We start from the raw sequence: 26,225 nt of genomic DNA on the forward strand, positions 1-26,225 counted from the left end.
AAAATAAAACAAACAAAAACAACAACAAACAAACTTGTATGACTTAGCTTGAATGAATCAATAAAACTAAAACCAAATCCGATTCATTGTCCTTTTCGACGAGTGTATCTCATTTGCACATTAATTTAATGGTTTGACAAGTCACTAGATGAAATTGTTCTTTCATACTTATGGGGCACGATTTTAGTAGAACAATATTTTTTACTCAACTGTCAGACATCGATAAATGCTACTGCAAATAAATAAATGGTTTAGCTTAAGTGCTTGTCCTATATTTCAATGAAGAAACATTTTTTATCTCTGACAAGAAAATACATAGATAGCATCAGTTGCGATTGAGCGTATCCAAGCAAGTCTTGCTACGTGTTAAAAAATATTTATTTTATATTCTCCCAAAAGTCAAGTTAATTTTTCCTGCATTGATATTGTAATAAAAAATGTGATGTCCACTCCCATAGTAATTTACTGTAAAATGGCGTTCGTGAAAATCAAAATCCCAACTTATTTAAGGTGGAAAATATAAAAAAGATGAACGGTTTAATTTCATTTTCCTCATTCTCTCATCGTGTAAGATTGCCAAGGAGATAGGTGTCTCGTTTCAAAAGAAAGAAAAAAGTTCACCGTATGAAATGTGAACTAATATCAATACCACTATCCATACACAAGTCAAATGTTTGCCAACTGTAATCCTGTTGTTTACAATTTATTCGGGGTTCCTGCGTCAACTTTAACTGGGCTTAGAAGAATATATATCATGTCATAACACCAATTGAAAATGACTCGGGCTATCTCTTAGATAAACCTATTGTCAATAGAATAAAATGCTGGACTGAGATCATTTGCTCAAACCCAAAGGTGTGATATAGGGAATGAGATAAGCGGAAGAGTAGCGTCCCTTGATTGGACGTCACCCATAGTCTGTGACGTCACCGGCGGAAAAGTTATTAGAGAGAGAACGTCATGTTGGTTGTGCGCATGCGTCTCTCGTCCTCTTCCGCGAGGATGAGAGACGCATGCGCACAACCAACATTACGTTCTCTCTCTAATAACTTTTCCGCCGGTGACGTCACAGACTATGGGTGACGTCCAATCAAGGGACGCTACTCTTCCGCTAATCTCATCGCCAAGCGGAACGTACACAGTAGGGCCAAGACATAGCAGCAACTTTCTGTGGCACTGCAGACAAGGGATCTATAGCAATTGCGTATTCTTGGCGATAGCTCGTTTCTTGGGTATGGAGACGTCTTGAAGAAGAAATTGGAAATGTCTGTACAAGCGGTTGGCCGGGGACGAATATCCCCACTTTAAAATTAAAAAAAAAACAACAAACATTTAGGTTTGTTTTTTGTTTTTTTGTTTTGTTTTTTTTTTTTATTTTATTTTATTTCTTTGACCAACCAATCAAGATAAAGAGTTAAAGTCTATTAAAATGTCTCATACGTTCCAACCGCACGTATATTATATCGTCTCTGATTGAAATAGTCCATAAAACTCGATGCACTTTGCAAAATCAGGATCTACATGAACAATGGCGACGATTGGCTTAGTGGTTAAGTGCCTTGTCATGTCATTTTTGTTACAAGGTGACAAGGACAATCCTCGTGAAAACACTGCAATTTTTTTTCTATACTCGGTAATCTCTAAATTTATGGATGTGTCCCAAAGAAGTTCCACAGTATGTCGAGATTAAAACGGAGGCTTAATCTGTTTGTATGAATATGGTATCTCTCTAAATCACGTATGAATATGGTATCTCTCTAAATCACGCTGCGGTTTTTTTTTTATGTCTGCTAGGGTTTGGGGGTGTGGGGGGGGGGGGGGGGGATTTCGATGCGGCGTGGAGAAGAGGGGTGGGTTTTAATCTATAGAGCTCAACAGAAAGTTACCAACAACGCCAATGGTGCGTATAATATTTACATATATTGACTTTTTATACGTTGACTTCGACTCCACAAATAGGTTTGGTTATTCCTCTTCCTTCCTTAAGGAGCACATGGTCTCTACCACCAACCAGGTGAAGCGGCCTGCTCTGAGTGTCTTCATTGTTTCTGGCGTTGAACTTTTCTGAATCTCAGCGAATTCTAATCTAGTGATTGGCGGCTGTAGTTGCTGCTCTTTCGTCTCAAAGCCCGACCAGCCCCTATTCCTCTCCTCCTAACTCGAATGGCGATTCAATGTATTTTCTTAATCATCTCTTTTCCACAGTCTCTTGTTACTTGATATCGATAATTCTATAGAGAATCTATTTTATTGATGAGGGCCTGAATTTTCTTATTAGAATGATTATAGTTATCCACACAGTCTCGAATCTGCATGATCAAGCAGACTTGGTTTTGGAAGTCTGTGGGCTTTTATGTAGCTGTTTATTTTCTCACAGAACCAAAGATAGCAACAAATGGCTGTATTTTCTTCGTCTGTTCTGTTTGACTTTGCAAGCAAGCACAGCACCACTGTTAATTATAAAAAGCGTTTCAACCACATTAAAATATTTTCTTTTTTCTTTTTCCAGCCAACCTCGAGCCAGTTCTGGAACAACTGGAGAAATTCGGTCTCAAGTCATCTCCCTTTGTCATCATCGCTGTTGTCGGCCAGGAACTGGTAGCCGCTGAACACTTCACTGCCGCCGCTACCATCTTAGAGGCAGCACTCAGGGTGAGTATAGGGACTTCTCTGAAAACAGTAAAGGACGCAATTTACGCTTACCTGATACAACCCGTATCTCATTACGGTTTGAATGTGTCCCAACCAACAACGCAAAAATCTCAGTTTCAGTTATTGATATCAACTAAACTTTGTGTGAAATAGTACGTGTTTGTAAGCGATAACGGATATTGTAAGAGAGCTGGATGCCTTACTTATAGGTTTTGTGTTCAGCTGGAAAATGAAATTTAGATCCATTTTAGCCTGTTGGAATAAATGACATTTCTGAAGCACATTTAACAAGAAGAAACCGTTATTTTTCTCTATAGAAATGCTCTTTTTGTTTAGTAATATATCTGGGCAGAATTGTATTTTTTATCCATGAAAGTTCATCAATCACATATTATTAGATATTATAGACTGGAATTATTTTTATTTTGCAATCTATTGATTAAGCGTATATCATTTAACCAGTAAATGTGCTAATAGTGACACATAAAGCCTATGACTCATCAACACCTCCTTACTTTAGTAATGATTTGTAGTACCTGCTTTTGTTCAGGTTCAAAAAACGAATATGAAACATAGCAATAAAAAATAAATTTTCTATTTTCAAATCACGGGAAAAAAGATCGAGATAAAATAAGTCAGCCTCTGTGCAGCGCCGCAAATTGAGTAATAGGGGCAACGATAGATTAGTATATAAATACATTAAAAAATTTAAGCTTTCATTATGAAAAGACCAAAACTTTTCCTTACTTGGAAATCCATGGCTTAGCACTGCAATGCAAACACCTCGTCTGAACTGTCAGAAAGTTCCCCGGGTTCTATACCAGTAAGACGGGAAACTGGGCCGAGACTGTCAAAGGCTACAGCTATGGACCTGCCCAATGGCGGTCAATCTGCTTCAGAAAAGAATTTACCAATTAGATGCATCATCATGATGCTATGGTGTAACCATCAGCAGCTGTCTAGATTACTTTCACATCAGAAAACATCTGAAATAGCCACAGTTTTGATGAGACATCAGTGACAATTCCATACACAGGATGCTTGATAGATTTATTTTTACATGAATGAGATGTTTCTTCCACCATGATTGAAGATAAGTAGACGTCTTATTTATTGAAATTGATCATGATTTTTGCCTCTTTTCCCACTGCAGGTTGGAACATGCAGCCTCAAACTTCGTGGCTCTGTCTTTTCCGCCCTCAGCAGTGCTCTGTGGGGTCTGGGCGACTTGGACAAAGCTATTTATCATATGCAGCAAGATTTAGCTGTGGCCAAGTCACTTGGTAAGTTTTGTTATATGTTTTGGGACATCCTTTTTTTACCTTTCACTTAGAGATATATTAAAAGGAGTCCTGCTAGCTAGGTGCTGGAGCATTGGCCTTTCATTCAAAGTAACCGATATTGATCCCTACCGCAGACATTGTATTTACACTCATTAATGATAGAGGAGGTAGATTTGTCAAATCTGGCTGAAAGTGTTTAGTGATAGACCCAAAGAGAAGCAAGTCATTGATGAAGTTCATACGATATGAGAGAAACAGAGATACACTTCGGCTTCTTGGTCTGTGATTTTTTATCATTCAGTGCCAGACAAACAGATAGAAAAAAATGAAAGGGAGAGACCATTCCTATAATTGTGCGTTCCTCGAAAATCGTAAGTTAAAGATTAATTGCAAATGATTTGTGCTTTTAGATGATTATCTCAACTAGACGAAAGTGACTTTGACTATTACTGCCAACAATTTTAACCAAAAAAAAATTCTACTTAGAAACAATCAGATGAACTTACTGATTAGATTTGATAACAAATGGACTGATTATTAATTTTGATTGTTTGTTTTTATTTTTTTTATACCAGGAGATCAAGAGGGAGAATGTCGAGCCTATGGCAATCTTGGCTCGGCCTATTTCACCAAAGGTCACTACAAAGAATCCCTGGCCAATCATCGATTCCAGCTGGTCCTGGCTATGAAGTTGAAGAACCGGAGTGTGGCCGCCAGTGCTCTGGGCTGCCTGGGCCATGTCTACACTGCTATAGGTCTGTTTGAACTACTACACTTTCTGACAGTTTATAAGTCGAAAATGAAATAGATGGATCTTTATTGAGATAGCAAGAGTCTTGTTGACATAACATATTTTGGAAAATAAGATAGATAGTTTATAGAGTGATGTTTTGATGAATTAAATTATGTCTCACTGGCTCTACGTGATACGATATCATGTCAGAGCGATCCACATGTCTAACTTTTGAGATCTCTCTGACTGAAATATTTTCAAATTATGTGGTTTTGATTTGTCATGTAAATTCATTTTTCAGCACATAGATTAACTCAACATAATACCAGCTTGTCTTGATGAGTAGTATATTGAGGATAAGGAAATGATTTTTTATTATGATATGCCTTATTTCTACAAGATATTTATTGTGTTTTTATAAATTTCAGGCGATTACCCGAATGCCTTGGCCAGTCACAAACAGTGTGTGCTGTTATTGAAGCAGTCGAGAGAAGTTTTGGCAGAGGCGCGTGAAATTGGCAATGTTGGATCTGTCTATCTGGCCATGGGGAACTTTGACAATGCAGTGGAATGCCATCAAGAGCATCTGAAAATTGCTCGGAAAATGAAATCAAATGTTGAAGAAGCTCGAGCGTATAGCAATTTGGGCAGTGCTTATCATTACAAGCGAAATTACCAAAAAGCAACTCTGTTTCACAAAGAAGTGTTAAAGATAGCTGAGGCAAATAAAGACAAAACATTAGAAGCCAGAGCTTATGCCGGTTTAGGTCATGCTTCGAGATGTGCTGGAGATACAATGTCTGCTAAAGGTTATCATGAAAAGCAGCTTGACAATGCTTTGCAAACAAAAGACAAAGTGGCTGAAGGAAGAGCGTGTTCTAATTTAGGAATTATATTTCACCAGTTAGGGGAATACGAGGCAGCGTTAAAACTACACAAAGTTCATTTGAAGATCGCCAAGGCACTGGGTGATAGGGCTAGTCAGGGGAGAGCTTATGGTAATATAGGTAATGCTTATAGTGCACTCAATAAACACGAACTTGCTGTTAAACAGCATAAACAGGAATTAGCCATTTCTTCAGAAGTCAATGATCGTCATTCTGAGGGATCAACGCATGGAAACCTTGCTGTAGCTTATCAAGCTCTCGGGAAAACAGAGATGGCTTTGCATCATTACCTGTCTCATTTAAGTATTTCGAGGGAATTAAAAGACTTGCCCAGTGAGGCCAGAGCATTGTGTAATTTAGGTAATTTTCACTGTGCGAGAGGAAATCATTCAAGTGCTGTTTCTTTCTACGAACAATTCATGTCTCTTTCAAAGGAACTCAATGATTCTGAAGGAGAAAGTAAGGCTTGTTTCAACTTGGGATATGTGCATTTCAATCTTGGCAATTTCAATGACGCTGTCAAATATTACGAGTCAGATTTAGCCTTTGCCAGGGACAGAAAAGATAGACTGGCTTTGGCTAGGGCTTATTGTAATTTAGGTCTTGCCCACAAAGCGTTGCAAAGGTTTGAAGATGCACTAGAGTGTCAAAAGAAGTGTTTGAAATTGATGGATGCTTTGGAAAATACCCCAGGTAAATTGAGAGCTCTTGGAAATATAGGAGACCTCATGCTCAAAGTAGGAGACACCCATGAAGCGATCAAGATCTATCAGCAACAAGTGAATCTTGCAAAGCACTGTGAAAGTCCAGACCTCTTAGCTACGGCATATGGGGCTCTTGGCTCAGCTCACAGGTTACTAGGTCAATATGATAAGTCATTGGCATTTCATACTCAGGAGTTGAACATAAGGCAAGAGACTAATGATCTCAGAGGAGAGTGTAGAGCACATGGGAACGTCGGCAATGTACATATGTCTCTTGGAAATTTCCTAACAGCTTACAAGTGTTATCAGGAAATGTTGGAGAGGAGTAAGGAGCTAGGGGATCATGTATTAGAAGGGCAGGCTTGTGGAAACCTAGGTATTACAAAAATGAATATGAATCAGTATGAAGACGCTATAGGTCTTCTGGAGGAACAACTTGCAATGCTTGAGCAACATTATGGTCCAACAACTCTCCATGACAAAGGACGAGCATTTGGCAACCTTGGTGATTGCTATGAAGCTTTAGGTGACTATGAAGAAGCTGTAAAATGGCATGAGCAGCATCTTATAATTGCTCAACAAACCAACACACTTACGGATCAAGACAGGGCGTACAGAGGACTTGGAAATGCCCACAAAGCCATAGGAAATCTTCAGCAAGCCTTAGTGTGTTTTGAAAAACGTCTTTACGTAGCTCACCAGACGGACAGTGTTTCAGCCAAAGCTTCTGCTTATGGCGAGCTCGGATGTCTTCATAGTCTGCTAGGTAACCTGGAGCAAGCTATTGCTTGTCTGGAGCATCAGCTGTCTTTGTCCAGAGAGATGGGAGACTTTGCATGTGAAGGAGATGCTGCTTGTGGTCTCGGTGGAGTCTATCAGCAGATGGGAGAATATCAAATGGCCCTCACTTACCATCAAATGGACCTCAAGATTGCTGAGCAAACCAACAACACAGCTTGTCAATGTAAGATAATATATGTTGCTGGTAGTTTTGATTCGTCATAATTTATAAATGATTGATGTACAGGTTCTATAGACCTTGCTTAATAAATGAATTGGTGCCAGTAATGAAGATGATGATGAGGATGAACGACAATGATGACGATAATGACTGATGAAGGAGATGAGGATGTAAATGACGATGTTTATGTTGATGATGATGCTGATAGTGATCGTAATCATGATGATAATAATAATGATGATGATAATGATGATGATGTTGATATTTATGATGCCGATTTTGGTGTTGTTGATGACGATGATGATTTTGTGATGGTATAATGAAGCTGTTGCTTCAACTACAACTACTACTACTACATTTCTACAATTACTTTTCTACTCTACCACAACAACAGCAACTCCTCCTGCTCCTCCTCCTCCTCGTCCTCCTTCTCTTGCTACGACTATATTACTTCAACTACTACTACTATTACTACTACCACCATTACTACTACTACTACTACTACTACTACTACTACTACTACTACTACTACTACTACTACTACTACTACTACTACTACTACTACTACCCCTACTACTGTTACTACTACTGTTACTACTACTACTACTACTACTACTACTACTACTACTACTACTACTACTACTACTACTACTACTACTTACTACTACTACTACTACTACTACTACTACTACTACTACTACTACTACTACTACTACTACTACTACTACTACTACTACTACTACTACTACTACTACTATTACTACAACCACTACTAACAACTATAGACAATGAGAATGCCATGTCAATTATGGTAATGCTAGTAGCAATTATAACAATGTATAAGTCTATAAATAATTGTTTTACAAATTTGATAGTAATTAGTAATAATTTTCTTTTACAGGTCGTGCCTATGGTAACTTAGGTCTTTCTCACGAGTCATTGGGTAATTTGGAGGAAGCCATTCATCACCAAGAACAGCACCTTAGTATAGCAGCACAGATGAGTGATGGTGTCGCCAAAACGTTGGCTTACAGCAGCCTTGGTAAGCATCTCATTTTTACCTTATGCCATTTATCAAACAAAACATAGTAATGATTCTGAGGCAGTCTTTAAAAGTTAACATGACAATTATAGTAGCATGCCTTTCAAACACATAAAAGCTAATTTGTATGTCTAAACATGTTAAGCTTCGTTTAATAAGTTTTCGCCTCTTTTTTGTGTGTGCATCAAGGAATTTACCCAAATGGAAACCGTACGGTGCTCTTATTGGCTAACCAACCAGCGGCCTCGATGAGAAAAATAACCGCCATTTTGATGTTGGCTGGGAATCGCGTTACTATAGTAAACAAGCGCTGATCGGCCGTTCATGAAAACAAGTTGCTGCTCGCTCGTTTAACTCAAAATTATTCAAAACGATCTCTCTAAAATGATATAAATGTGACTTCTTAAGGTTTTCTTCACGGTCAAAACCACACAACATTCTATTAATGATTACGTCCGAGGCAAAAAGGAATATTGACAGGTCGACCGAGAGTTGAACTCGTGAGACGACAAACATCAATGCGAAGTGTAGCGAGAGTCAAGCTATTGTTTGTCTTGTCCTATTCTATATAGAGAAAAGGATAAATAGCATAGCCTCGTGTGTGAGTGGTTGCGTGTCATAGTCTTGTTTTTAAATTGTTTCTGTTGTTTATGTGTGTAGTGATGACTCTCTCACACTCAATTTCAATGCCGAAAGAGGAATTCCCGCACACAAGAAAGGGGAATTGGGGTGGTATTTGGCATACATATTGTATAGTATCTAGTTCTAAATAGATAACTGATTAGAATTATATTATGATATATAAACACAATGCCAAATACAATTCCGAAGTTTCCTTATTTCAAATGAAGTAAAGCTCCAAAACCTAATGGTAGTGATTGTAGTACTGAGTGTTAGTGAGGTGATGTGGTGTTGGTGGTGGTTGTAGTTGTAGTAGTAATAGTGATGATGATGTGGTGGTGGTGATGATTGTAGTTGTAGTAGTAGTGGTAGTGATGATGATGTGGTGGTGGTTGTAGTAGTAGTGGTAATGGTAATGATATGGTGGTGGTGGTGGTTTTAGTAGTAGTGGTCGTGATGATGATGTGGTGGTGGTGTTTGTAGTAGTAGTGGTAATGATGCGGCTATGTGGTCTAGTAGTATGACACTCGCTTCCGGATCGGAAGGTCCTGGGTTCGAGCCTCGCGCTCGGCGCATAGTTGAGTCCTTGGAAAAGGCTCTTTACTCACATTCTCTCACCGTACTCAGGTGTAAAATGAGTACATGGCCGTTAACAGAGTTGTCTTTGTCCGAAAAATTGTAATATCGCCTAACAGGCGTCATGTCCCGTCCTACATGTTAAATGTTGACCAGGGACCCCTTGTAAAGCGCTTTGAGCACATTTAGTAGATATTGCACTATATAAAGCTCAATTTGAAAAAAAATATTTCAATGATGATGATATGGTGGTGGTGGTTGCAGTAGTAGTAGTGGTAGTGATGATAATGTGGTGGTGGTTGTAGTTGTAGTAGTAGTGATAGTGATGATGATGTGGTGGTGGTTGTAGTAGTAGTGGTAGTGATGATGATGTGGTTGTGGTGGTTGTAGTAGTAGTTGTAATGGTGATGATGTGGTGGTTGCAGTAGTAGTGGTAGTGATGACGATGTGGTTGTGGTGGTTGTAGTAGTAATGGTAATGGTAATGATATGGTGGTAGTGGTGGTTGTAGTAGTAGTGGTAATGGTAATGATATGGTGGTGGTTGTAGTAGTAGTGGTCGTGATGACGATGTGGTTGTGGTGGTTGTAGTAGTAGTAGTAGTGATGCTATTATGGTGGTGGTTGTAGTAGTTGAGGTAGTGATGTGGTGGTGGTTGTAGTAGTAGTGGTGGTGGTGGTTGTGGTAGTAGTGGTAATGATGATGATATGGTGGTGGTGGTTGCAGTAGTAGTGGTAGTGATGACGATGTGGTTGTGGTGATTGTAGTAGTGGTAGTGATGATGATGTGCTGGTGGTGGTGTAGTAGTAGTGGTAGTGGTAATGATGTGGGGCTGGTGGTTGTAGTAGTAGTGTTAGTGATGATATTGTGGTGGTGGTTGTAGTAGTAGATGATGTGGTGGTTGGAAAACACATTACAGGTTATTATAATACATGATTACACACATTCTCTAACTTCATTTTTTGACAGCTTCGTTGTGCCATAAATATACGCAACAGTTCTGAAACATTTTATTGTGGATTTTGATATTGTTTGTTGTTTTTCTTGAGTCGTTATGTTGACATAGATACCGAATGAATGGCAATTACTACATTCTCAGCCAACAACAAAATGGCGCTGAATGCTTTCATTGGTGGACACTTTTTAGGCTTCGTACGTATTCTCATTCGTTTAATTCTATGGTGTGCATAGACGACTTGGTACAGGAGTTGAAACAAACGTTGGGTACCATATTTGCACCTCAAAAGTTTTGATGTTGGCAAACACAATGCACAATGCATTAAGTTTCCTTAAAAATTGAACGTGGTCAAGTTATGATGTGATAATTTCACTAATCCTTAATCATGTTGGTGACATTTTTCGGCTATTTTCTTTCATCAAATTATAATATCCTTTCCTCAGGACGAATGCACCATGCGCTAGGCCATCACACACAAGCCGTGCAGTACCTCCAACAAGGTCTTCAGATTGCTGAACAACTGAGGAGGAAAGAAGACGAGGCTAAGATCAGACACAGACTCGGGCTTGCCTTGTGGGCCGCTGGGGATTTGGATCCTTGCCAGCAACAACTCCATAGAGCTGCTGACCTATTCGAGACGATTCGTAGAGAGTCTCAATGTAGCTCTGAATACAGATTGTCTCTTTTTGATCTCCAGACCGCTTGTTACCAAACTCTGCAGGTAAAACATCTATGTGTGATTTGATGTCTTATAGATGCGGTGCTTAATTTCACCCTAGTTTGATATTTCATCTTCAGCATCATTAAGAGTGCAGAGTTAAATAGTTGTTAGCCTGTAGTTTTAGTAGATACATAATGGGGGAAATGAAGGTTTGACAGAAGTTCACACTGGTCTTGAAGTTCCAATAATAGAAGTTATTTTGGGATGCATACTTACCAATAGTTGTGTTACAACATTGCCAGATATGATTAATCTGACTGAGTCAGTGTGTTTATATGAAGAAGAAGAAGAAGCTTTGTGTTAGGTTTGTTAAGAAAGTTTTTAGGCCTGACCTCCAAATATGTGATTAATCGTTGGGAATGAAAAATTGTTTGTATGTGCTTATTTTAACAAATCTAAATCGATTCTCTTTAAATCATACTTTTTTTTCCAATGCACATCCATTTCGTTTTTCCAAAACTAAATAATTAGGTATCATTTTAATTCATGTGACCATCAGATGAAGCTTTACCATGAGTAAATTAAAAATGTGTTATTTTACTTTGTATAATTTTCTCTTTGTCTTATAGAGAGTTCTAGTCTCACTAGATCGTCATGAAGAAGCATTAGTCATTGCTGAAAGAGCATGTACAAGAGCTTTCATTGATCTCTTGCTGGAAAGGCAGGCTGGGTCTGCAGGCCTATTCAATGGAACCACCATGGACCTTACTCCTGTCTCTATAGAACAGATCACGTCTGCTGTGTCCAACCAAAAGAGTATTGTGCTTTGTTTCTCTGTGGCATCGGGACATTTGTACAGCTGGTTGTTAACTCCTAAACGAGGTAAGAGAATAAGATTTAAAAATTATTCATTTAATTCTCTTTCTAACATTTTCAAGAGGAAGGTTGTTTTATCCTTATTAGCTAAATGAAAGTTACTTTTATATGATATATTTATGCTATTGGTATATTTTAGCCTTTGAATATGTTGGAGATGTCTCTCTTTTTAAGTTACATGCTTGTCTCCGAGGCTTCAGAGGCTTCTCTCCACAGACCTCTGTCTCTCGCTGATTCTGTCGGTTCACAAAGTGACCTTCCAGTGAAGTCCTTCAGCTGTATCAGCAATGTTCTTTGTTGCCTTCTCCTAGAACGTTTACCTTGGGATATTCGCTCTCTGCCACAAACTTGTACTTTCCCTTTTGCACGACTTGTCCGAAGAAACTCAGTTGTCTCTCTATTATGCTCCCAAGCAACATTCCTTCCTTTTGCGTTTGTTTTAGGACATCTTTGCTTGTTTTATATGCGTTGTATGGAATTATTATATTTAAATTGACCTGATTATTTTCTATTTGTCATTATATACGCGCAACACATTCCTTAGCTTAGTGGGGATTTCTTGTCTGAAGACTTTCACTTTAGACTTACTGGAGCTTCTTGCTGAAAGTATTTGTTACATTAGGCCATCTATTTAACCTTTCATTCCTAATTATTTCTCACCATAACAGGTATTGTCAAGTTCCACAGCATTCGTCTGGCAGATTTCGAGGCTGATATGGAATCCGGAGACACCCAATCGGTTGTCAGTGCCTCAGGTCTGAGTATGGGTGGCCTATCCATGTCTGGTATATCTATGTCAGGCATCAGTATGAGTGGGGTCTCGTTGCTTGATCAATGTGTTGGACAGGTCAGGGAATCCATGGGCATTGAAAGTCACATTACAACTACTGCTACTGGCCACAGGTAGGTTTTGGATGGTCAAACTGTCACACTTTTTTTTTTTAAAGTAGAAAAATATATATATATACACGAGACCACCTTGGAATTTATTCATGTCTCTATAGAACAAATCACATCTGCTGTTTTCAACCAATCCCCACCCCCCCCCCCCACCCCCCCCCCCCCCCCCCAGAAAAAAAAAAAAAAAAACCCAATGATGTTATTTGTTTCCAAAGTATGTCCATGGTATTTGTAAGATTTTTTATTCAATAATGAGCATTAATCAATTTCTTTAGTTGTATACAGTTGTTAGTTTTACCTTTACATCGTCATATAGATATAATAGTTTTCATTTAATTTCACAATTTGTATTTGTAAAATACTGTGAATGTCTGTGAATGTTACAGTCATGCTATTTGATGTTATGTAGTTTTGCGCTAATATATATAATGCACTTAAACTATAAGTCCTATACTCAGCACGTGTGTGGGGGGTAGGGTCCATGGCTCAACAGTTTAGTTTCTCGTCTTGTTTCAAAAGTCAACTGATATTTAGCATAATGAGTGACAATGATTACAAAAAATTGTAATAGCGATGTTGTATTGTTACACACAGGATCCAATTCGAAACGGGTGTGAATGGGTACCTGCTGGTTGTGTAGTGATTGATACTATAAGAATGCTAATACAAAGCAACTTGTAATGTATGAAATGTCAATTTTGATTTATATGATCTGATAAAGGAATAAATGAAGCACTGTGAGCCCAATCCAGTCTGTTTGCATCCGTGAAAATACCGTGTATAAATTATCATGTCTGTTTTCATGTATGTTTATATATTTGTGTAATCTAAAATTTGTCTAATCCTTTCAGGTCCAGCACTCTTCTGTCAGGTCGAGATTACAGCGACACTGACAGTGAGACGGATGATGTATTTCAACTACAAATGGAAGGAATGGCAGACAAACTCAATGCTGAATCAGATCGTACTGGATTTCTAGCCATGTTGAATCGGAGCCACAATCTTAATGTCAGCAATTATAGTCTTGGCAGCATTCTCAGTGTTTCAGGAAATAGTGTTACTGGGGGCAGCAGTATCAGAAACAGTAAAAGCAGTGGTAATGTTAATAATCAGACTGACGATCATGAAAACACCAATGGTGGAGGCAGCAATAATAACAAAAACAATAGTAGTGTTAATAAAAGTAGCAGCGAAAGCAACATCAATGCTAGCTGCACGAGTAGCAATGCCAACTATGGTGGATCGATGAGGAGTCTTGGGATTGGCAGCGTCAGTAGCGGAAGTGTTCGAAGCTTGGCTCATAAACATTTTAGCAACAGGGGAAAATCAGGGTCAAGTAGATCCCCATTGTCCAAATTGTACCAACTGTTGATAGAACCAATGGAACCTGTGATAGAGGAGTTGAAGGAATCCGAGTCTTTGAGAAGTGAAAACGGATCAAGGGAAGAACCTATTGATCTGGTTTTGGTGTTGCAAGGAGATTTATACCTCATTCCTTTCCTCATGTTGCGACGGGAACAGGTGGAGAGTTTCTTATTTGAGAAATACACAACTATAATCGTTCCTTCAATAAGTGCTCTTCACACTTCTCAATCAATGGATGCCAGAGGACGTCCAATCATCCAATCATCTGGTGCCCTGGTCGTCAGCAATCCCAAGCTCACCCCTACCATCTGTCAACACTGGCATTTACAAGAGATTCCTGGAGCCGAATTTGAGGCAAGAATACTTGGTGAACTTTTAACCTGTCGTCCTTTGATTGGAGCTGAGGCCACAAAGGGAGCGGTCCTTCACCAAATTGAACAGGTTGAGGTTATTCACTTTGCAACTCATATTTCATGGAAGTTGTCCTCCATAGTCCTCTCACCTGGTGAGGTCATCTCCAGCCCAAGCCAACATTTTCCTGTTGATTCAGATGACAGTGATAGCGATATTACAACAATGGGTGTTGGTCCGTCACTCTCAGAATATCTTCTCACAGCAGCAGATATCCTTAACTTAAAACTTCGTGCAAAATTGGTCGTGTTGAATTCAGGATATACAGATGATCGTGCCGGGCGTATCAATACAGATGGCGTTGTCGGTTTGACTCGAGCTTTGTTGTCAGCTGGTGCCCAATGTGTTCTCTTCTCTCTGTGGCCAATTCCAGACCAGGCATCAAAGCTGATGATGAAGACGTTATACACAGCTCTTCTAGATGGAATTCCAGTCACCAAGGCATTGTCCCAAGCCGTCAGGATCGTTCAGTCTAATGCCCAGTTCTCTCACCCATCCAATTGGGGTGGATGGGTACTAGTAGGATGTGACGCTATATTGAGTTCAAAAGTGGCCTTGATGGGACATGCTTTAGGACAGATTGTGGAAGCACACAGCACTTGCAGGCAGACCCTGAAAGTTTTACTGCATTTGGTAAGTTGATCGAGGATTATGTATTATTTTTTAATGATTTATGCAAACCGTAAGGATTCTGTCAAGCCTCATGTTTTGCTAACTATGAGATAGGTGCATCTGTGAAATAAACGATTATTGTGTGATGATATGTTATTCTTATCTTTAAGTTCAATTATATGCTCTGAATTTAACATATTGGATTAGATGTTGATCATGCGTTTTCAATTATCAATTCTATTTTACTTGCTATTGTTAAAAGACTCCATCATTAAGTTTATTGCAAGGCATGTTTGAAAATATCTGTGTGAATTAGAATTAGATTTCTATCAATGAAAGCTAAAAGTGATTATTTTTACAGCTCATTGATCACCGTTTTATGTTTATTTTACTTTTATAGGTTGAGAAATCTTTACAGCGGATCCAACAGGGTTGCAAAAACTCTATGTTTACCACGCAACAAAGCATAGAGAACAAAGTTGGTCAAGTGGCTGGATGGAAGGACTTACTCCAGGCAGTGGGTTTCAGGTTTGAACCCTCCACTGGTGGGCTTCCGCCTGCTGTTTTCTTTCCTCAGTCTGACCCCAAAGAAAGATTGACACAGGCCAGTGCCAGTCTACAGGCGTTTCTTGGTGAGTTCTAAATGATAGAATGGGTTAAAGATGCGTCGAGGTTGCCTGAGTAAAATATGAGCCAAGATTCTTAAAAAACTTATATTCACACTGATGCCTAGTATAAGAGATAAGAATAAACACATATAGAATAGTTCATTGAATAATTATGGTTAAAGTTTGCGTAACAATGTAATGTAAATTAATATGGTTAATATACAAAAGATGATAGACGAAGATTTTAAATGTCTTGTTACTTATTGTAAACGCGCTTTGAAGTTTAGGCAAAATTTGCTTTATAAATATACTAGCATTGCCATTACCAATGAACGTTATAAAGAACAGGGACCTTTTGATTTGGATTTTTTTGAAAGTTTCAAGAACCTTTATTGCAAAAATTAAGTTTTTACATACTTCACTTAAGGAATTATGCTATCTTGATTTTTATTTTGGTATTCTTATTTGTTATCTTTTCTAAACTTCATCAAACATTTCTATATTATACAAACAATCAATCATTTGACTGTCTCTCGTGCCATTTTGTTACAGGCCTTCCCGCCAGTTCCGTGACTGCCATGTCCAAATTTGTCACCAACTTTGAGGAAGGAGAGGATCTTATTCAAGTGGTAAGCAATGTGCTCCTCGGTCAAAAGGGTTCTTTAATAACTTATCCAATTAAACTGGAAAAAATTAAACTTTACGTTTTTGTTTATATGTTGAACAAACAAAAAGTGAAATAAATATAATAAAAACAATCCCCCAAACATAAAAGAAGTCAGGTTTTAATCCTTCTTTTTTATTTTGTAACTTGGTTTTCTTTCCACTTTGATTTTAAGTCATCAAATATCTCATTAAAAATGAATGCAATATTGTATTAACGTTATATCAGAACCCGAGTGCCTTTCCAAATATTCCTTTCATTTAACACAAATAATTGGCATCCCTTAAAATAATAATAATAATAATAATAATAATAATAATAATAATAATAATAATAATAATAATAGATCACTATTGTCCATAAATATGGCAATTTGTCATTTAGTTACACTTGTTATAACTTTATATGATAACTATAACATTGAACATACATTTCACTCCTACTTATTTTCTCCCCCCCCCCCCTCTCTCTCTCTCTCTCTCTCTCTCTCTCTCTCTCTCTCTCTCTCTCTCTCTCTTCCTCTCTTTCTTAATCGGTATCCATATTCACTAATGCACATTTATACAAATCTTTTTATCTGTTGTTGTAAATACGTAATTAATTTTTTTTTTTTTTGAGTTCATGAGTAAATCAAATGTTTTTAATCAAAGAATCAATAGAATCTAAAGATAATTGTTTTGTTTTGTATTTTTTCTGTATTTTATCAGTTGCGAGAGATCCTGAGCAAGCTATCAGCAAGAGAGTCCAGCATTGATGTCTTGGTAGATGTCAGACTGTGGAGAGTTCCAGGATGTCATGAGTTTTTGGCCTCATTGGGTAATTATTATTTCATTTATGTTTGATATTTTAAATTTCTATATCTTTCCAATTGAAAATCACAGGAGGGTGACAAATTATGATCATTTCTTGATGACAAGATTCTCCAGGCACTCTCAACATTGCTTGCAGACGTTACTTAGGCATTATACACAAAAGGAAGATAGAATATTTTTTAAGTTTTATCCTGAATACTTGTTATTATTTACTTTGTCTTAACTTTACATTTATCTATTCATATTGAAATTATGTCAGTTATAGATATTGTTTGAAAAACGCATTTTGGTTTTTAATTTGAAACATTTTAAACGTCCTTCCTCCTGCATAAAGGTGAATTAAAGGGAATCTAATATCTTTAAGAGAATAAATTCATGGTTTATGTGACAATTTATAATGGCAAATTCTTTAGTTAGTTTTGTTACTGCTTTTTTTTTTTCACTTTATGTGTTAACCGATATCAATTTCCAAATTATCTATCAATGCTCCACAGAATTCATCCAGCATACTAACTTTAATACAGACAATTCTGAAACAATGTTAAAATTTTCAAAACGCTATTGAAGGAGAAAGATTTGCTATTAATTATTATTTCTGAAACTATTTTGAAAAAAAAATCTATGAAGAAAGGTATCCATTGTCTAACGTAACCAATGACCATTTATTTCATTGTGTATTTATATCCTTTACATGACAAGATCTTTAAAGGGCTTTAATCTATGCGACCATTAACTCACTCAACCCTAACACCGACTATATCCGTAGTATACCTAGGGTAACTTTTACCCCATGCCTATTCAGTACATTTTTCTGATACAAATTATTGGCGTAGTATCAAAGCTAATGTTCTTGATTTTTAAATGTTAATGGTAGTTGAATACAACTATCTCTGCACATGTTCATTTTAAATACGTTTTTTCCAATTTTGGCAAACAAAGAACCAAAAATCTCCAGGATTGAGGGAGTTAACAATTTTGATACGATGTAAAGTAAGAAAGTTTTATTTTTCAGTTGGCAGCCAATCATTTTAATGAAAACTGATTTTGTTCATTTCAGGACTGGACTTGGTTGATGTCAGGGCGGATAATGTCACTCTAAGGCTCAGCAAACAAGCCATAAAAAGACATTTGCAGTTTGCCTTACAAGCACTTGTTTCTGTGTTTGGTAAAATTTTACTTACCATTATATATCTTTTTAAAGCTAAGGTTAATCTTGTGGATGTCATATATTATAAGTAAATAATTATAACAATGAGTTTATTTTTTATACATTATTTGAAAAATGAACATTTCTTTGTTAACATTGTGAAAACAATGAACTTAAAAAAAAACTGGTATGTGTACATATTTAAAAGTGCATTTATAAGTGCATTTTGATGACAATTTATTTTTTTCTTAAACACAGCTTTAGTCATGTGCCTTATGTATATTTGACAAATAATAAAGTTTAAATTACTAATTAATTAAATACTTAGAAAACAGAAGTTAACACGTTGGAGCAGTATTTTCCCCAATTGATCCTATCCTTAGATTAATTTGTCTCCCTAAACGATTGTAGTTTTTGATGGTCTAAATTTCGTCTTGTATTGACTACATCTTCCAAAATTGTCACCAACCTCCCTTGTTTAATTTCAGACACACAAGAAGCTCCCCGCAGCCTCCAGCTAGATTCCTCCAGTAGCTTAGAAAGTCTGTCCTCCAACCAGTCAGCCCCATCCTCCTCCACCATCTCCAAATCATCCGTCACCCCACCACTCTCACCACACCCAAGAGGAAAGAAGTCCCTTTTCAACCCTGCCGATATGGAGAGAGTAAGGCACGGAAATCATCATAGACACAGGAACTTTCACATGGTATGGCCAATAATTTACAACCATTAGATGCCTTGTTCAATATGTATTTTTTTAGGTCTCAATGGCATTCTGGTAGATCACGTGACATGATATGACTATTAATTTCAGCCATTAGATGCATTGTTCAATTTTACTCCCACTTTAAAAAAAAAGAGCTTTTATGTAGCGCAATATCCACTAAAATGTGCTCAAAGCCCTTTACAAGGGGTCTCTGGTCAACAGCAACATTTAACATGTAGGACGGGACATGCCGCCTGTAAGGCGATATTACAATTTTTCGGAAAAAGACAGAGCTGTTAAAGGCCAGATACTCATTTTACACCTGAGTATAGTGAGAGAATGTGAGTAAAGGGCCTTTTCCAAGGACTCAACTATGCGCCGAGCGCAAGGCTCGAACCCAGGACCTTCTGATCCGAAAGCGAGTGTTATACCACTAGACCACATAGTCGCACTTTACATGTTTGGTGGTTTAAAGGCATCGTGGTAGACCACTCGGCTCTCAATCAAAATGACTAGGAATGATCCAGGTGCAGTTCAATCCCTCAATCCACCAAGCAATGATTTTTGTTAATAAATAATAAAATAAATAAATAAATAAAATTCCCTTTATTGATCCCCATGGGGAAATTTGTCTTTAGGGTCTATTCCAAGGGAAGACTGGAATAACCCAGGCGTCAGCCACAAAGCAGCGCCGCAAAGTGAGCTAGGGTGAGGTGAATTGCTCAAGGCCACACAGCGAAGCGGCGGGTGATTGAACTCGGTACCTTTCGGTTACGAAGCAATGACCATTCCGCTGAGCCACGCTGCCCCTTGTTGCTGGGTCTGTTAGATCTGGCATCAATAGACCAGTAAGGTAGAAAGCAATCATCGTTGTCTATCGGATGCTAAAGAAATTGAATTGAACTCTGGTTCCACGGGCCTTACGGCTGTTAACAACTGCCCACCCCACCCGCTCCCTTTCCCATAATATTACTGGTTTCACAAAGAGAACAGTAGCTGATGTTTTGACCTGGACAGTACAACAATGTATTGTAGTTATGCTGTCTTAGCATGTAACAACTAAAAAGCTCAAATAAGGAATAGCGGCAACATGTTTATTACGACGTGGAGTTCAGAATTGAACTTTCTTTTTATTTACCATTAATTACTATTTTATATAGCTTGGTATACAAGGTGCATAATCAATCCAGATATTCTCTTAAGGTATGAGAAGTAAAACATAGATTGTCTTTCTTACATTGATTGCACATAGAAACAACTCAAGCCCATGCCATTATGCCATTACTGCTCTCTCTGTGTGAAAATGATTAGATTTTAAGTCATAACCAGATATGTGTAATAAAAGAAATATGGTTCCTAAGATATTGAATCTCATTTTAAGTGAATAACAAGAAAGTTCCTTGTTTTCTTAATGATCACGCCCAATTTAAATGATAAATTAATAAGTATTTTGAAACCTTTTGATTTTATATTGACTGGCTACAAAGTAATACGATTATGATGTGATACCTGAGACCCTTTGTCCCCAATATTCTAACAATAAATACCATCTTACTTATCAGATAAGCTGCCCTCACGTCACGTCACCTTATATTAGAACAGTTCTGGTTTTCCCAAATCTTGTTATATGTTTAAGCAATGGAAGTCTATGTGGTCTAGTGGTATGACACTCGTTTTCGGATCAGAAGGTCCTGGGTTCGAGCCTCACTCGGTGCATAGTTGAGTCCTTGGAGAAGGCTCTTTACTCACATTCTCTCACCGTACTCAGGTGTAAAAAGAGTACCTGGCCGTTTATAGCGTTGGCTCTGTCCGGAAAAAAATTGTAACATCGCCTACCAGGCGCCATGTCTGTCCTAAATGTTAAATGTTGCTGTTGGCCAGGGAACCCTTGTAAAGCGCTTTGAGTACATTTAGTGGATATTGCGCTATATAAAAACTCAATAAAAAAAGAAAAAAGAAGTCTAACTTTTAATTGCATGTTTTCAGTTTTAAGGCTCCATGCTCGAATGCATTTTTCTATCCTTTTAAAAATTTGCCTCTTCAAACATAATTTTGTTTAGATAATTTCATGGATGCTCTGTCACCAAATTTAAATTTTTTTCTCAGTGCATCAATGCAAAATGTAATCATAGTCTCAGAAAATAGGAAAAAACAGGCCTTCTTATTGTGTTTTTTTCTATTTTGAATGGGGAGGGGTAGGTAAGCTGCCTCTGAATGCTAAAAATTTATTTAGCTGTAGATTAAGTACAGTATATTCCCAACAAGTGTGAATAATATTTTTTATGTGATATTTAAATAAAGTTAAATCCGTGACAAATTTTACTTTTCCGCTGTTTTCAGGGTCGTCATACGGACAGTTCCCTGTCCCATTCCAGCACCTCAGATCAGTCCACACCTCCTGCATCTCCACGGTCACCACAATCACCACTGGACCCAGCCTTACAACTGTCTCACCAGGCACACATACGTAGCATGTATCCATCCCCACATGACACCACCCTGTCCATTAGGTCAGGATCTGTGTCATCTAATTACTCAACAAATTCTCTTGCCATCCACGATCGTTTGGCGTCACCAGGTTTATCATCACCAGAGTTATCTGAAAATAAAACAGGCAGTAGCAATGCTATTCTTAACGGAACCCACTCCTCAACCAGTGATATTGCATCACCTTCAGACGTTGCTTCAATTCCTAACGTCGAAGGCTTTGAGTTCATAAATCCTAATAGAATATATAAAAAGGCAGAGGAATATTGTGACTCAGAAGATAGTAGTACCTTGAAGAAGAATAGAGAGAATGATTTACAAGGCAGTCGTAGTTCGTTGAGGTCCTCTAGGTCTTACAAACACAGCCAATCAGTGGACTCCCAAAAATCTGTGACTTTTGCAGAGCAGTTGATTAGTCAGGAAATTTCTTTTGATCCATCCACACCCCGCTTGGAAGATGATTCAAATTCTGAAGGGAAGAACAGTGAGTTGTTTAGTGATGATTCCTCTTCTCATGGAAAAGACGAGGATATGACGAATCCTTCTGAATTTGGCCATGATAACCATTATAATGATGAAAGTATTGATTGTAATGACATTGGGCATAAGGATGAAGCTGACCAACAATCTTTTAAAACTGCGTCACAGTTACGAAATCATTTTGAGGAGTTGAGTCAAAATTCGAATTCAAACAATAGCTCCCATGTGAGACGTAAAACAAACAAAGTCCTGGGATCTCAGTCTGAAAACATTTCATCAGACTCATCTATAATTTCACGTAATACTCAAGAGGAAAGTGTTGTATCTGAGGGAGCAGAAAATCTAGCCATGAAAGTATTGGCCGACGTTGCACATGAAAGAGCTGCAGTGGAACGAATGCAGATGCAGAGTGTGGTTCAAATGCACATGGATAGCAGCAATAGGAAGGCAGAGACAGGCGGAGTAGGGGGCAGACGCAACACCTCTGAGCGACCTATTCCAGCTCAGAGAAAAATAACCTTGGGTAGTAATGGCTCATCATCTCCAAGAAAGTCAGAAACCTCTGGTGTTGATGAGTTGAATCAAGATCAAAATAGTTCATCTAATGAACCAAGTGTCTTGAGTAGTTACAAAACAAGTCTGGCCCCCCATGATCCAAGCCTTGTCTCTTCACCAGCTATAACTAAAACTCCTCCTTCTCCCCTGTACTCTACCACTACCCCTAACTCTTTCAACAAACAATCCCCACCCCAACCCCCAGCGACATACCCTAAACCATCAACATATAATAAATCTCATATTAACACAAATAATAGTAATATCATTGGCAGTCCCATTATCTCCAAGTCAAATAATAACATTGGAATCAAACAACAAAAACAAAATGCAACTATTAAATCAAACACAAATCCAATTTACAACCGCTTTGCGCCATCCCCCATCCTTCCTTTGCCAAGACAGAAACAATCAAACAATAGCAGTGAACGTGTCAAATCAGCATACAGTGCCTTGTTTCCTCAGGGAGGACCTAGTCCACAACCTCCTCAGCCATCTCCTTCCTCCTTACATTTTCACAACTCATCCTCATCATCCTCCTATACATCGTCAACCTCGTCATCTAGACTCATGCCTCCGCGTTCACCGTCAGTTCCTTCTAGATTCTCATCATCCCACTCAGCCAATCCAATCCCACCCCCTGGAACAGCATCCACAATTATTGGTGGAAGTGGTGAAAACAGCATCTCCTCTGACAACAGCGAAGGGGCTGAGAGCAATCTGCAATCATCCATCTCCAGTGGATACCACTCAGAAAACAGCAGCAACTTCCTAAGAAATCGCGTTTCATACAAATCAGTTCCACCTCCTTCAACACAGGACAACTGTTACAGAGACAAAGATAGATATACTCAGGACTTTGTCAACAGAACCCCATCTTTCACTTATTCCTCTGGTTCATCCTCACCCTTCAGCCGTGCTTCCAATGACGAGCTGGGTGGTTTGGATTCCAACAACGCCCCAGAAAAACTCAGCTCTCTTTCAACAGTGTTCTTCGCGCCCAGAAACAACCAAGGCAGCAAATTGGGAGGCACTTCTCCACAGTCATCTTCATTTGCATCATCATCCACAACTCCTAAAGCTCCCAGTGATTCTCTATCCACATTAAATGACATAGACTCAAGATTATCTTCTGCAATGGCAACGCCGTCTTCAATAAACAAGCATGGGGGATACAACCCATACGGGTCACAGGCCTACCACAGTAACCATTCCCAACATACTATAAATACACACGATTCTAATGTCAAACAACAATTTTCAAATAGTTCTGACAGCATGGACAGCAACTTCAACTCCAAGATCAATACAAGTGTTAATCTATATAACAGTAATTCCATACCACCTTCTATGTTACCAATGGCTCCTCTGGTCAGGACGAATGCCATTCAGCAGTCTCGACCAGAGAGTAGTAACAGTATGAGTAGCCAGTACTCCACCTCTTCATCCACACTTTCAGCCATACACCGACCACTCAATAATGGTAATGGTAATAATCAAGACCCATCTTCTCAATCAGGGGAGGAGGGCTTTGGTAGTCTTCACACCAAGTCTCCCATACCCTCCAACATGAACCAGTCACCCATCCTCAACAGCTATGGTAAAAAATCCCCTTTTCTCAACTCACACCCACAGCAACCATCAGATATTTCATCCGAATACAAATCATCATCTTCTTCATCTTCGTACCAGCCACAAACCAATGTGAGGGGAAACACGAACAGAAATACTCACTATTCACAAGCCTCGCCTGGTCAGCACCACAATAGTCATCCTTATCAAGCTCTATCGCTCTCCTCAGCCAATACTGAGCAGATGAACAGAAAGTTATCTCCAAACAATCATAATACTTCTCAACAATTCATTCCTCCAAACCATAACAGACAAAGTGGAGCTGGAGCAGATAGCAAAGGTGATTTCCCGTCATCCCATTTCAACAAAACAAACTCACAGTCCCCATCGTCATCTTTATCATCATCTTCTTACCCATCTCGTAATGCGGCAAGAACTAATACCATCATCAGTAGTGATAAATTTTACAACCATCAAAACCATGAACAATACTCCTCATATCAACCACCTTCATCATCTTTACCGTCGTATCACCAAAAGACCTCTCCACAATTTAAACAAAATCCACTCTCTTCAAGAAATTATCCACAGTCACAATATGACAATGAAAATCTTTACTCAGGAGGAGGAGGAAGTTACGACAATCCTCATGATTATCCTGACAATACTTCCCTTGACTCAGGCATACAACATGGCAGTTACAACATACCTATGAAGACATTTTCAAATAGCCAGTCTAGGGAAGACTCGGCCTACAACGGAAGTGTTCATAAGGATAGTAGTAGAAGAGAAAAATTACAAAGTAACTCTAGCTCGGGAGATGAAAAAGCCAATCCTAGGACCCCTCAAATAGGATTACACTCTTCTTTATTTTAAATGTTATCATATCAATATGTTGGTTTTTTTTTATATACGCACTAAATCGGCCACGGAGTGATTTAGAACTGAAGTCAAATTACTCACAACGTTGCTGCATTACTCCATGTCAAGTGGTGAATGATTTTAACCTGCCTTTCAAAAGTCATTCCTTTGCGTGATTGAATCTTGTGTACAGTTGTTGGTTGTTATTTAGCAAAGTCATATTGCATGTCATGTTTGCTTTTTTGGGTTTTTTTTTTTTCTTATTATTTATTGATTTATTTATTCCTGATTTCAATTCACGGGACCCAAATGAATTGTTATAGAAATGTGATTGTGAATTAATTATAGTACTTAAGCAACCATGAATTTTACGTTATTTAAACTTTTTTTTTCTGTTATTTCATTTTATTGTGAAAGATACAATGGCACTGATTTAATTGAACTGTCATTGATATTTTACTGTTACATGATTATTAGTTCTCTTTACTTTAGACGAAAATTATTTATTAAAAATGATTTATGGCTGTTTTATCCTTTACTTTTATAGTTGGAATTAGAATTCTCATCTTTTTCATGCACTCACATACAAATACACACATAGAGGTAAAAAGAAAGAAAGATAGACATAGATAGATAGATAGATAGATAGATAGATAGATAGATAGATAGATAGATAGATAGATAGATAGATAGATAGATAGATAGATATAGATGGATGGATGGATGGATTATATATATATATATATATATATATATATATATATATATATATATATATATATATATAGAGAGAGAGAGAGAGAGAGAGAGAGAGAGAGAGAGAGAGAGAGAGAGAGAGAGAGAGAGAGAGAGAGAGAGGCACATACCCACATATATATATTTATTTATGACTCTGTGTGTATGTGTGTGTGTGTGTGAATTGTTAACACATATTGACATGTCACTACGTTTCGCAATCCTTTTATTATTTTGCAAAATTGATGCTGCCTTTGCCCTTACATTCCAATATAAAACAGATTACATTTACCACAATGTGTGCCAACTATAAATGCTATGATTTACTACTCACAGTGTAATTGGCATGCCCAGTAAT

At 38.0% G+C, this 26,225-nt stretch overlaps 1 protein-coding gene across 3 annotated transcripts in view; it reads left to right on the forward strand.

The window, feature by feature from the left end:
• The window catches only part of LOC144968948 (uncharacterized), a 224,716-nt gene extending 198,861 nt beyond the window's left edge, over window positions 1-25,855 (forward strand). For all 3 annotated transcript variants that reach the window (XM_078907837.1, XM_078907838.1, XM_078907839.1), the window contains 15 exons: window positions 2,510-2,652; window positions 3,806-3,935; window positions 4,511-4,690; window positions 5,097-7,223; window positions 8,122-8,262; window positions 10,859-11,136; window positions 11,706-11,958; window positions 12,621-12,855; window positions 13,704-15,261; window positions 15,641-15,872; window positions 16,401-16,477; window positions 17,220-17,328; window positions 18,382-18,489; window positions 18,960-19,177; window positions 21,518-25,855. In XM_078907837.1, coding sequence (XP_078763963.1) covers window positions 2,510-2,652; window positions 3,806-3,935; window positions 4,511-4,690; window positions 5,097-7,223; window positions 8,122-8,262; window positions 10,859-11,136; window positions 11,706-11,958; window positions 12,621-12,855; window positions 13,704-15,261; window positions 15,641-15,872; window positions 16,401-16,477; window positions 17,220-17,328; window positions 18,382-18,489; window positions 18,960-19,177; window positions 21,518-25,147 — 9,419 coding nt within the window. In that variant the 3' untranslated portion in view covers window positions 25,148-25,855. The remainder of the gene's footprint in view (window positions 1-2,509; window positions 2,653-3,805; window positions 3,936-4,510; window positions 4,691-5,096; window positions 7,224-8,121; window positions 8,263-10,858; window positions 11,137-11,705; window positions 11,959-12,620; window positions 12,856-13,703; window positions 15,262-15,640; window positions 15,873-16,400; window positions 16,478-17,219; window positions 17,329-18,381; window positions 18,490-18,959; window positions 19,178-21,517) is intronic.
• The last annotated feature ends 370 nt before the right edge of the window (window positions 25,856-26,225 follow it).

Source organism: Berghia stephanieae, chromosome 3 (assembly GCF_034508935.2).
Source record: "Berghia stephanieae isolate SIO BIC M18660-M18661 chromosome 3, UCSD_Bste_1.3, whole genome shotgun sequence".
In the NCBI taxonomy this organism is placed as follows: domain Eukaryota; kingdom Metazoa; phylum Mollusca; class Gastropoda; order Nudibranchia; family Aeolidiidae; genus Berghia; species Berghia stephanieae.